A 13,782-nucleotide genomic window follows, 5' to 3' on the forward strand; every position below is an offset into this window, starting at 1 on the left:
GATACCGAACGCAAACAATACCGACGTTTTTTTCCGAGATTCTAACTAACTTTCCGACCCGAAACACGGAGCGAAAAGGAACACGTCCGAACCCGATGGCGGAAAAAAAACAATCTAAGATGGAGCTGACGCCCATGCGCAATGGAATCGAAGTAGGAGGAGTCCCTCGGTCTCGTGACTCGAAAAGACTTCTTCGAAGAAAAACAACTTGTAACACTCCGAGCCCAACACCAGACGGCGGACTGTGCACAGCATGTGTATCTACAGCTACACATGCCATTGAACATATATATATATACATATTTTTTTTTTTAAATATTTTCTTTTTTTTTTTCTTTTTTTTTTTTTTAAACAAAACAGCTATTCCAAGGACTGCTGTGTGAAGACCAACAGTTATGAACCTGGGTCATAGGGATCAGCTAAGCAGATGCCATCTGACCTAATCTCCCGCATTCAGGCTCACTCCAATGTTTGCATGGTCATGCACCAAAAACATTTCTGCAAGGCGTATTTGCAATGGCATATGACATCAAAGTTTAATATGCTATGACTAGATGTGACATGTCAAGTTCTACTGTTGCCCAATCTCACTGATCAATGTTGAGAAAGGGCACTGCTAAAAAGAGTTCCGTCCTCCATATAGCAAGGCTTTTTCAATATTTGAGGTTACCTTTGTGTGTTTTTTGTAACTTCCAAACAGACTGAGCTATATCACAACAGTGTTTCAATGTAGTGCAACTTTACTGTTCATTCAACCCTCACTCACAACTGGCACATTTGTTTACTCTGTGAAAACATGTTGGGACTCCAAAAAAGATATCCAAAATGGCATCCAAAATCTCAGGTTCATTGTCACTGCCTCAAATTTAGAAGTACTCCTAGATCTCCTGTCATCTATTGCCCCCAGTCCAGTGGAATGTGACCATCTTGATTTTTTCACCAGATAACCACCGATTTTTCGCTTTATTAGGCTCCACTGTTGGTACTATAACATTTAGAAAATATATTTAAAAAAAGCACATGGCTCACTACAGTTCTCTGCCAACACAATCAACCAAGATGGAATCGCAGCATGAGCTGAGCTGTAGTGTCATCAGCCTGACTTGCCACCCCACAGGAGTTCAGATGGGTTTAGTTATTAATCTCCAAGAATCACTGATGCAATTTGAGGAAAAAAAGGGGGGGGGTCGATTTTTATGCAAGAAACTACTCAGAGCACTGTGTGAAAGTTGTGAACTGTCTATGACATTTTCAAGTCTTGGCATCTGTACACAGTTCCTTCTCTTCACAGTTAATATTTACTAGCTGTCACTGCCTCTCAGTAACACTGCACTTTTAGAAAAGTGGTGTTAGTGCAGTATCCAGACTCACCTGACTAGCCAGTGACAGTATGAAAGCCCAGTCTTCCTGCCACTGTTCCTCCCGTAAGGAAAAATGTAAACCAAAACTTTGCGAGTACCACGACTCCCACTCCTTCCAACGTGTGTAGAACCTGTAAAGAGAAACAAAGGAAACTTTGACTGCTTGCTCGACAACTTACAAATAAGCTGCAGGATACAGCTATTATATATTACTTAAACTGTGGCTTTCTCACATCTCCAGCAAGTTAACGATACCACATAAAGACCATCTGTGAGAAGCAAAGGGTAATTAAGCGTAGGATAATCATTGTAAAAATGCATAACATTAGTAAAACACCTCATTCAAGTTGTGCAACAACACACAAAATGCAGCAACCACCAGTTCAACATAAAAACCTGGACAGCCTTATTTGTTTAAGGTTGTGAATAATGACAACATGCAGCTGTAGATACACTATATGAATCAGCATGGAGTGTCTGACTGTCACTTTCAGGGCAGTAGTGTGAATCATAGGTAGGTGAGGAGGTGACTAATTCTGGAGCTGTTGTGCCTCAAGCTGCTGGTCCCAGAGTAGTTGATTGTGGTTTTGAATGCACACAATGAAAAATCCAGCAGTAATTTAGAGACATTTATGTAAGTCTCCAAGACCCTGGTTACACAGAGCACAACAGTTCAATAAGAAATTAATTCAGCAGGGAAAAGTGGATGTTGGCTGGATCGCACAAGGAGACGTCTGCTCGTTTATGGTGGACTCCAAATATAGCACATTTATAAGCACCAAGTTTAATCTAGAAATTCACAGACATGTATATAACACAAAGGAAACTTGCGAGTGGATTTTAGGTTGGAAAATAAATCTTGCTTGTATTTCTAGTTTACCATCATGAGCATTTTCTCTGCATTCATAAATGGTATGCCCAAGCAAATGCACAATTCAGAAACATTTTTAAATGTACATTATAAATACTGAAAATTATTTTAAAAAACAGGTCTACAGGAGGCAACATAATCCTGTCTGACAAATCCTAAAAAAGAATGTTTGACAGAAAGAACAAGTTACTTACCTTCGGTAATGCTTTTTCTGGTGGATACACTGACTACCTGTGGATTCCTCACCTTATGAATTCGATCCTTGCGCCAGCATCCGACAGAAAGTCTTCTTCCTAGCTGTCCTAGCTGTCTACGTCGACGAGGACGTCATAATGGCACAGCTCCACGTGACTCCGTCTGACGTCAGCGTGCCAATAAGAGGTCCTCGTCAGAGTACTAACGTCAGTTTCACCTCACTTTTTTCGTGCCTTTAAAGCAAACAGGAGTAAACCGACCATGAAAATTTATAAATAATATAGAAAGATATACACACACAAAAACCTTGATCATTTAAATAATCCATTCTTATTGAAAGCTGGGATACACAAATATACAAAATAAATAGAGAAATATCACTATATACATATATATATATATACACACATATATATATATATATATATATATATATATATATACACACATACACACACATACGCTTTCATATATATAAATATAAAGCTAAATACTGCAAGATAAGAGTGTAACCAGGCAGGCAACGGGGAGGCGGGAGGGACCGTGAGGAATTCACAGGTAGTCAGTGTATCCACCAGAAAAAGCGTTACCGAAGGTAAGTAACTTGTTCTTCTGATGGATACAACTACCTGTGGATTCCTCACCTTATGAATAGAGTCCCAAGCAGTACCGCACTCGGTGGTGGGTGCCGACCTGATTACACTAAGAAATCTTGCAATACCGAGCGAGCAAAGTGACCGTCCCTCCTCATCTCGGAGTCTAAACAGTAATGTTTCACTAAAGTATGGAGGGACGCCCAAGTTGCCGCTTTACATATGTCCATCAATGGAACTCCCCTCGCCAAAGCCGAGGATGCAGATTTAGCCCTAGTAGAGTGGGCCCTGATACCTTCAGGAGGGACCTTTTTTTCCAAAGAGTAACAGATCTTTAAACACAAGATGACCCACCTGGAGAGTGTCCTTTTCTGTACAGCTCTGCCTTTTTGTTGACCAGCATAACCAACAAACAGTTGCTCATCCAAACGAAAGTCTTTAGTTCTTTCGAGATAAAAACTCAGGGCCCTCTTAGGATCCAACCTATGGAGTCTCTCCTTCTTTAGACGGGTGGGGAGGAGGGTAAAAAGGAGGAAGAGTGATATTCTGCCCTAAATGAAAAGGGGTGACAACTTTCGGCAGAAAAGCAGCCCTGGTTTTTAGAACCACTTTATCAGGGAAAAACACAGTGAAAGGAGGCTTAACGGAGAGCGCCTGAAGCTCACCAATCCTTCTAGCAGAAGTAATCGCGATCAAGAAAACAGTCTTGAAGGCTAAATATCTCAATGGACATGAATGCATGGTCTCAAAAGGCGAACCCATTAAAAATGTTAAAACAAGATTTAAGTCCCACTGAGGCATGTGAAAAGGAGTAGGAGGAAAGCTATTCACCAAACCCTTAAGGAACCTATGTACAATGGGAGACTTGAATAAAGATGGCTGATCCGGAAGGCAAAGAAACGCCGACAGAGCTGCCAAATAACCCTTAACTGTAGCTATAGCACAGCCTTTCTTCGCCAAACTGAGAACAAACAAAAGTACATCTGAAAGATGGGCCTTTAAAGGATCTTTTTGGTTCTCTCCACACCATAACACAAATTTTGCCCAACATCCGGCATAAATAGACTTAGTGGAGTGTCGCCTGGACGATAGTATAACATCCACTACATCCGGTGGGAGAGAAAAAGAACTCCGGTTGCCCCGTTCAATCTCCAGGCATGAAAATGCAGGCTCTGGAGGTGGGGGTGTAGAACCTGCCCCTGCGATTGAGAGAGGAGATCTGCCCTGAGCGGGAGACGGAGCGGAGGGCACTGAGAGAGTTGCAGTAGGTCTGTATACCATACCCTTTTCGGCCGGTCCGGTGCTACCAATATGACTTGGGCCCGGTCTTGACGAACCTTCCTCAAAACCCGAGGAATCAAGGGTATTGGGGGGGGGGGACGCGTAAAGCAACTGACTGTTCCAGGACATCTGAAACGCGTCCCCAACGCCCCTTGCATCGGATACTGGAGGCTGCCGAATAACGGGCAATGCGCGTTCTCCCGAGTGGCAAATAAATCCACCTGAGGAGTACCCCACATCTCGAAGATGTGGAGGACTACATCCGGATGGAGACGCCACTCGTGATCTAATGAGAAGTGACGACTGAGAACGTCCGCACGTACATTCAACACTACGGCCAAATGATTTGCCATCAAGCAAATCCGATGGTCCTGAGCCCAGGACCAGAGTCGTTGGGCATCTCGGCAAAGAAGATACGACCCCACTCCTCCTTGCTTGTTTATATACCACATCGCAGTAGTGTTGTCTGTCAGGATCTGAACTTGAGCGCCAAACGTACGGCCCGCAATTCCAACAGATTGATATGCAACATCTGTTCCACTGGAGACCAACGACCCTTGATCTTCAGGTCCCCCAGATGAGCTCCCCACCCTAGAGTGGAAGCATCCGATATCACTGTGGCCACCGGAGGTGGTAGTGAAAACGGTTTCCCTTGGGAAAGGTTGTCGTCCACTGACCACCAATGAAGATCCGCTACAGCGTCCCTGGAGATCTTTATTGAATCCCTGAGATCCCCTTTGTGCTGGAACCACTGTCTGCGGAGAAACCGCTGAAGAGCCCTCATATGCCAGCGAGCATGAGTGACCAACAGAATGCAAGAAGCAAACAGAACTAGCAGGCGTAAGACTTTGAGGACTGGAACTGCCGCTCCTCTTTGAAACAAAGGAATCAGTGCCTGAATGTCCCGCACCCGCTGAGGCGGGGGGTAGGCCAGAAACCTTGTCGTGTCCAATACTGCCCCTATGAACAGGAGGCGTTGAGGCTCCAGGTGAGACTTGGGTACGTTCACTGAAAAACCCAGATCGAACAACAACTGCGTTGTCATTCGCAGATGAGACAACACAATCTCTGGAGACTTGGCTTTGATCAACCAATCGTCCAGGTAGGGAAAAACCGCTACCTCCCTCTTTCTGAGATGTGCTGCAACAACTGCCATCACCTTGTGAAGACCCAGGGTGCTGAAGTAAGACCAAACGGGAGGACCGCAAACTGGTAATGCTGCGATCCGACCACAAACCGGAGATACTTCCTGTGAGACTTGACTATGGGAACATGAAAGTACGCGTCCTGCAAGTCGACAGACACCATCCAGTCTCCTTCATTCAACGCCAACAGCACCTGCGCTAGGGTCAGCATTTTGAATTTTTCTTGCTTGAGGAACAAATTCAAAATCCTCAAGTCTAGGATCGGCCTTAGACGAACGTCCACTTTGGGAATCAGGAAATACCTTGAATAACACCCCTGACCACTTTCCTGCAACGGTACCAACTCTATAGCGCCCTTTGCCAACATGACTACAACCTCCTGTTGCAACAACAGAAGATGTTCTTCTGAACAAAAGGAGGGATGGGGAGGGAAGGGAGGAGGAAACTCCTGAAAGGGGAGAGCATAGCCCTTTTCCACAATTCCTAGCACCCACGAGTCTGTTGTAATTGACCTCCATTGCTGCAGAAAGAGACTCAATCTTCCTCCTACAGGAGAAGTGTGACTGATAAAGTGGGGAAAACTAGGGCTGCTTCTGCTGCTGTCCACCCGAGGAGGATGAAGAAGAGAGCTGCTGGGCTGGACCTCTAGCCCTGCCCCTACCTCGCCCTCTGAAGGCACGATAGGGCGGGTTGGTAGGTTGTTGGGCATAAGATCGAGACCTACGAAAGGCAGAACCTCTAGCAAACCCTCGAAACCTACGAAAAGGCCTGTACAATGTAGCAGAAGGGGTCTGCAAACCCAGGGACTTAGCTGTAGCCCGACAGTCCTTAAACCGTTCAAGGGCAGAATCTGCCTTGTCCCCAAACAGCTTTTCCCCATCAAATGGAAGGTCCATTAAAGTGGATTGTACATCCGACGAGAAACCCGAAGACCTTAGCCAGGCATGCCTTCTCGTAGCCACCGATGTTCCCATGGCCCTGGCTATAGAATCCAGGCCAGATTGAATAATCTGCTGTGCAGCCGCTTGCGCATCCAAGTAAAGGGCCCCAAAAGACTTTCGCACTTCCTGTGGCAGATCTTTTGCCATCTCCTTCGCAGAGTCCATTAGGGCATGAATGTATCTGCCTAGCACACAAGTGGAATTGGTAGCCTTCAGGGCCAAGCTGCAAGAAGAGAAGATTTTCTTTGAGGATTGCTCCATCCTCTTGGATTCCCTGTCTGTTGGAACACCAGGGAATGTACCGGGGTCAGATTTCGCAGAACATGATGCCTGAACCACCAAACTCTCCGGAGTCGGGTGACGAGATAGAAATGATGGATCTCCTGGGGCACTCCTATGCCTTCTCGCCACTGCCCTGTTCACCGCAGGAGAAGTCACCGGCTTCTTCCACAGGTCCATAATAGGCTCAGTCAACGCCTCATTAAAAGGCAACAAGGGGTCAGCACTGGAGGAAGAAGGATGAAGAACCTCTGTGAGCAGGTTAGTCTTGACTTCTGCCGAGGACAAAGGCAAATCTAGATAGTCAGCCGCCTTCCTCACCACAGCATGGAAAGAGGAGGCCTCCTCACTAAAATCCCCCGGAGAAGCAATGTCCCACTCCGGGGAAGTATCCAAACCACTTGCAGTGGCAAGCCCCTGGAAGTCATCGGAAGGCTCTATCTCACCTTCCTCAAGCCTTCTGTATTCCTCTTCCTCCAGAAGCCTCAACGCCTTCCTCCGAGATCTTAAATGGGTTCCCAGAGCCGGCGTCGACAAGGACTCCATCGACGCCGATGATCTCAGACCTTGAGTTGGTTCCGGAAGACCCCCGGATTCACCCGGCGCCGGAGCCGGCCCGAAGTCGGCCGACGACCTGCTCGACGCTGAATGTGCAGAAGGAGATGGAGCCGGTCTGGATGAGGCCACTAATGACGCCGGATGGCGCGGAGATGGAGTCGGACGAGAAGCCGACGGATCCACAGTCCCAGGCGAAGGACTCCTGCCAGGGGAAACCCCCTGCGCCAGACCACCAGGCTCTGAAGGGCAGAAGGGTATGAATGGAGCAGCCCTGTACGACGCCAGCGAGCCCAAATTGAATGGCAATGGCCCTGTGGGACCCGCCGGTGCACCAGCAGGGGCCATGGCTTGAAACACAGCATATATCTCATTCAAAAATGCGGCCGGATCCGTCCCTGGAGTCGGGAACGCTGGGTACTGCTGTGTAGATGTCTGGGGAACAACAGGATCCCTCGGCGCCAGTGAGAAACGAGGACTACCTTGAATGACCTTGTAGACTGAAGGCGCCGGTGACAACCCCGGACTCTCCCGTTGAGGCGTGACCGTAGGACTCATTTCCCACGTCTTCTGGCGCCATGACGAATGAGACCTCGACCGACTCCTTGATCGGCTCCGCTCCGACCGGCGCCGAGAGTCATGACGACGCCTGGAGTCATGATGATGCCGCTTCTTATGTTTTTTGGGAGAAGCATGGGAAGAAACCTTCTTGTGTTCCTTCTTCTTTGCCTTGGCCAAGAAGAGCTTCGCTTCTCTTTCCTTCAGAGCTTTCGGATTCATGCTCTGGCACGAAGAACAGCCTTCCACATCATGCTCAGAGCTCAAACACCAAATACAATCCGAATGGGGGTCGGTCACTGACATCCGACCCCACATTCCCTACACGGCTTAAACCCGGACTTCTTCGGAGGCGACATTGTAACCTCAAGAGATCGCTACAGTAACCAACGGGCCAGGAAGAAAAACCGTTGAAGTCGAATGCACGGAAAAAGGAAAAACTGACGTTAGCACGCCGACGAGGACCTCTTATTGGCACGATGACGTCAGACGGAGTCACGTGGAGCCGTGCCATTATGACGTCCTAGTCAACGTATACAGCTAGGAAGAAGACTTTCCGTTGGATGCTGGCACAAGGATCGAATTCATAAGGTGAGGAATCCACAGGTAGTTGTATCCATCAGAACCATGACTCTACTGGCATGCAAGTAAAAAGCTACTTAATAGCTCATTAGTTTAGAAAGTGCTGGTTGCCATTGTGTAGAATAATGGTTCGGCCTAAATAGTAAGTCCGTGACATCTTCACATTGGAGGTGTAAAATAACTGTTCTGCCAAACAGAATCAAAAGTGGGATGACACTGGAAGCAAAATAGTGAGACTGATGAATCAGAATGCCATAAGTGAGAAAAGAAGACTGATCCCTAACAAAGACTAAAACAGTGTATGATCATTCAACATTAAGATGCAAAGAGCTTGAAGTGTGCTCAACTGTTTATCCAATGTGACAGCTACCCAGAAGATGACTTTCCAGGTGAACGTTTAGAGGTTCACCTGTTGCATAGTCTTAAAAGAGGGCCCCATTAAGTTACAGAAGGCTTTGTTACATTTTCTTGAGGTAAGGAGATACCAACTGTGGGAAAACATTTCTGCAGCTCTTAAGGAAATCTGTAATCACTGGAATTGTGATAAAGATGCCCCAGCAGAGTATATCCAATAAGGAGTGAAGGCAATTAAATGTGCTTCTGGATTGTCACTAGGCATCTGTCACTACATTCATCTGTAAGGTAAAAACGCCTGAAATAAAGGTTTCTGGGTAGATAGGTGTTCAAGCTCAGTAACGGAATGTGGAGGTTGAGAATCTTGTCCGATATCTTGGTATGCATCCTGTGTGACTGAAAGGGAAGTATAAGGAAACATGGGTATGACCACTGATGAAGGCATTTGCGGGGATTGAATAGGATCTTGGCTCTGCAAAGCTTCATAGACACTGGGTAAGGTCTATGATCAATCTATTGAAATATACTATCTGCCTTTCCAAGGAATTTTTAGACCATGAACTCAAGTTGTTTTTCTATTTTTTTATTTGTTCTATCAATGTCTAATGGTGTCTGGCTTGTAATGAAAAGGACTTCAAACTACAAAGTGTAAGATATTTCATGAGGTGCCTATTAGGAAAGAGAAAGGCCTGAAAGGAGAAAAGATCATACAAGCTGGTAGAAGCTATTAAGAGCTCAGAAACGATTAATGCATGGCCTAACACCATTGATGGGACCAAAGGATATTGTAGGATTTGTCGAAAAACTAAACCTTCTGCCACTAGACAAAAGAGGTATATATAGCTAGGATTAACTTTGGAGTAATGCCCATTAATCCTCTGCTCTACACTCCCTTGGTTACATCCTTTACTGTTTAAGCATTTACCTGATTATTGGAGATTTTCAGGGTGAATTAACTGGAATAAGAATGAGATATTAATGAATACACCATTTTGTGTTAAAACCCATTTCAACAGGAATCTAATGTGACCCAAATATGGGAAAATTCACTTGATATCTCATTAAACTGTTTCATGTGCCATAACGTATCCTGGTAACTGCTAAATGTGATGCTGCCTACGGACCATGGTGGAAGAATACATTTGTCATTATGGAATGAATGACCACAGTTAAAATGTACATTTTACCAACAATATTTTGCTTTTAACTTTCTTGAGAAGAGATTTTAAGGAGAGCTCTAAATATTTCACAAACATCTTTGGTGCTAGAGAAAAGAGATCAATATTTCCAAAGGGCTGTTGTTCAGAGACATCAAAGTTGGTGTCACTGAAATGCCAGTGCTACATAGCTACTAGAAACCAATTCCAAAAGCACAGACTCTTTTAGAATTGAATGGCAATAGTTCCAGGTACCTAACATATATGCTTTATATACTTCAACTGAGCAGTACAAACTTTTGAAGGGAATATATAAATTAAAGTTTTTCAACAAGTGTATTCTCTTGGCAGAACATATTTAGGGGCCAGATAATTAATTTTGTCTATTTGTAGGAAACAATACTACATATTATCTATAGGGATAACAGGTATTAGTGAAAGGATATTTAAGATCCCCACCATTTGGATTCTTGTTAGATTTGTGCCTGGGAGATGGAGCTGCAGTCCTGCTATGAGAAACCAGTTAGGGGATTGTATCTACTGCTGAAGTATAACATTGAGTGCTGTTGCTACCAATTCAGAACAGTGCTGTGCTCAAGCAGGAGCACCCCAAGCAGGTGGACTGCTTATGATGCAGGAAGCTTAATGGTGATCCATGTGACCTCAAGAACAAGCTGATGGGGAGACCTGTGGTTGATTTGCACTCACTGCTCATAGCAAAACCTTTACTCACCATGAAAATTATACAGCGGAGGGAGAGTTACAACTTAAGTCAGAGAAGAAGTGGACACCTCCGAAAGGAAAAGAAGTCATGGTGTAAAGCTGAGTAAAGTACACCAATGCATGGCGGTAGCAGATACTTTCAGACAGATGCTTGGGAACACAGGATGACAATGGGTCTGCCTGGATGTCAGAGGGCAACATGCAAGCATGGGACTCTTACACATGTGAAGAAATCTGGGCTACTAAAATAGTCAAGTACTGGGAGAAAATTAGGAAACACCCAAGTCAATTTGTTGATACTGAAGTCGTTGTTGCGGATGTGGGGGGGGGGGGGGGGGGGGGGGGGGGGGGGAACAAGCAAGGACTTAATATAAAAGTATGAATGTGGTGTGGTAAAACACCGAAAATCATTGACTTTTCTAGATATTTATAGGTGCAGAAATACACACAAAAATAAGAGTAGAGGATGTCCAAAGAAATAAAAAAAGATTTGGGGAAATTATATGAGATACACAACCTGGACTGCAAGTGAGATTATAAGTGATACTATAATCTACAACATAATATAGTATCAGGCTATGAGGGAATGGTTGTTATAAGGGAATGGTCATTATAGATACAATATAACAGACATCAAGAATGAGACTAATGTACATTGCCTACTGATGCCACAACGTAAAAAATCCATTATCAGTGATTCTCGATTAGATGTGCTCTATTTAACAACATAACAATGATGCAAGTACCACTATTACATAGTAAGTTATTGAGGCCATCCATTTTTAAAGTTGATTGCAACAGATGTCATAGATTATGATCGTGGTTCCAAACAATAAAATTAAAAAGCGTGCAGTTAATCCTTTTGTTGATTAACGGGGGGGCAGGGTTGGGAATGGGGGTGGGGAGGGCGGGGGGTTGGGGGGGCGCGGAAGCAGAAGGGATGACCACATGGCTGCAGACAAATATCTGATGATCAACTTCACCACTGAGAATTTTGGTCCAATAGCAAGAAACACTGCCTGATATAGAATGAACAGGGTTTGAGTTCACCAGCGAGAAGGTCATAAGCTAAGGTGATCCCTTCTGTCCGAAAGAAACACAGCTGTATGCCTATAAGAAACACATTTCTCTTTCTCTTTGCTATCCATGAATACATTTTTGGTCCACATGATTAAGATAGTTTTCCTTCACCTAAAATCTTTAAACAAGATATTCCACACTATGTCAACAGCACATCAGTATATCTGGACAGATTTCGCCAACAGCAAAATGTGGCACCCAGACTGCTAGCTATACTGTGCATTTTCCTCCAAGATCAAGAGATCTATATTGCCTTCTCACAGAAAAATAATTTCAACTTCAAGGCTAGTGTATTGTCAATGCGGCCATAATTGCAGAGGATCACAACTTTTTATGATAGAAGTGTTCCCTATGAACCTTCCGGCATAGCTACTTCGGCACAGCAGGTAAAAGTAAATCAATGCCTGTAAGGAAATGGCTCCCTGTTGCAGTTACCCCCCACTTTTTACCTGACACTGATGCTGACTTGACTGAGAAGTGTGATGGGACCCTGCTAACCAGGCCCCAGCACCAGTGTTTTTTCACCTGAAATGTACCATTGTTTCCACAATTGGCACACCCCTGGCACACAGATAAGTCCCTTGGAAATGGTACCGGTGGTACCAAGGGCCCTGTGACCAGGGAAGGTCTCTAAGGGCTGCAGCATGTGTTGTGCCACCCTCAGGGACCCCTCAACTAACACATGCACACTGCCATTGCAGATTGTGTGTGTTGGTGGGGAGAAAAAGGCAAAGTCGACATGGCATCCTCCTCAGGGTGCCATGCACACAAAATACTGCCTATGGCATAGGTAAGTCACCCCTGTAGCAGGCCTTACAGCCCTAAGGCAGGGTGCACTATAGCGAGGTGAGGGCATAGCTGCATGAGCAATATGCCCCTACAGTGTCTAAGTCTATTCTTAGACATTGTAAGTACAGCGTGGCCATATTCAGTATATGTTCTGGGAGTTTGTCAAAACAAACTCCACAGCTCCATAATGGCTACACTGAATACTGGGAAGTTTGGTATCAAACTTCTCAGAATAATAAACCCACACTGATGCCAGTGTTGGATTTATTAAAAAATGCACACCAAGGGCATCTTAGAAGATGCCCCCTGTATTTTACCCAAGCCTTCAGTGCAGAACGGACTAGTCTGTGCCAGCCTGCTGCTGAGAGACGAGTTTCTGACCCCCTGTGGTGAGAGCCTTTGTGCTCTAAGGCCAGAAACAAAGCCTGCACTAGGTGGATATGCTTAACACCTCCCCCCTGCAGGAACTGTAACACCTAGCAGTGAGCCTCAAATGCTCAAGCTTCGTGTTACAATGCCCAAGGGTACGCCAGCTAGTGGAGATGCCCGCCCCCTGGACACAGCCCCCACTTTTGGCGGCAAGTCCAGAGGAGATAATGAGAAAAACATGGAGGAGTCACCCACCAGTCAGGACAGCCCCTAAGGTGTCCTGAGCTGAGGTGACCCCTGCCTTTAGAAATCCTCCATCTTGATTTTGGAGGATTCTCCCAAGAGGAATAGGGATTGGGATAGGGATAAGGATAAGGATAAGGATGTGCCCCCTCCCCACAGGGAGGAGGCACAAAGAGGGTGCAGCCACCCTCAAGGACAGTAGCCATTGGCTACTGCCCTCTCAGACCTAAATACACCCCTAGATTCAGTATTTAGGGGCTCCCCAGATCCCAGGAAATCAGATTCCTGCAACCTGAAGAAACAAGAAGGACTGCTGACCTACAAGCCCGCAAAGAAGGAGGAAGACGACAACTGCTTTGGCCCCAGCCCTACCGGCCTGTCTCCAACTTCAAAAACCTGCACCAGCGACACATCCGACGCAGACCAGCGACCTCTGAAGCCCGAGAGGACTGCCCTGGACTAAAGGACCAAAAAACTCCTGTGAACAGCAGCCCTGTTCAAAATCTCCAACTTCTTTGCAACAAAGAAGCAACTAAGAAAAAGAAGAAGAAAAAAAAAAAAAAGATTTGCAGTATGAAACATGGAGAGTTCAGAGATATAAGCGGCTAAACAACATCTTCAGAGATGCATAGAGTAGCGAGAGCTAAGAGGTGTCTACCACTAAAACCATTCTCAGTTCTAGATTATGCAAGATTTGTACTCATTT

The 13,782-nt window shown here is 45.4% G+C and overlaps 1 protein-coding gene across 1 annotated transcript in view; it reads right to left on the bottom strand.

The window, feature by feature from the left end:
* The window catches only part of ZRANB1 (zinc finger RANBP2-type containing 1), a 158,125-nt gene that overhangs the window by 83,955 nt on the left and 60,388 nt on the right, over nt 1-13,782 (bottom strand). The window contains exon 7 of the mRNA XM_069239120.1: nt 1,372-1,492. Within this exon, the coding sequence (XP_069095221.1) occupies nt 1,372-1,492 (121 nt within the window). The remainder of the gene's footprint in view (nt 1-1,371; nt 1,493-13,782) is intronic.

The sequence above is a fragment of the Pleurodeles waltl genome, chromosome 6, assembly GCF_031143425.1.
Source record: "Pleurodeles waltl isolate 20211129_DDA chromosome 6, aPleWal1.hap1.20221129, whole genome shotgun sequence".
Classification (NCBI taxonomy): Eukaryota; Metazoa; Chordata; class Amphibia; order Caudata; family Salamandridae; genus Pleurodeles; species Pleurodeles waltl.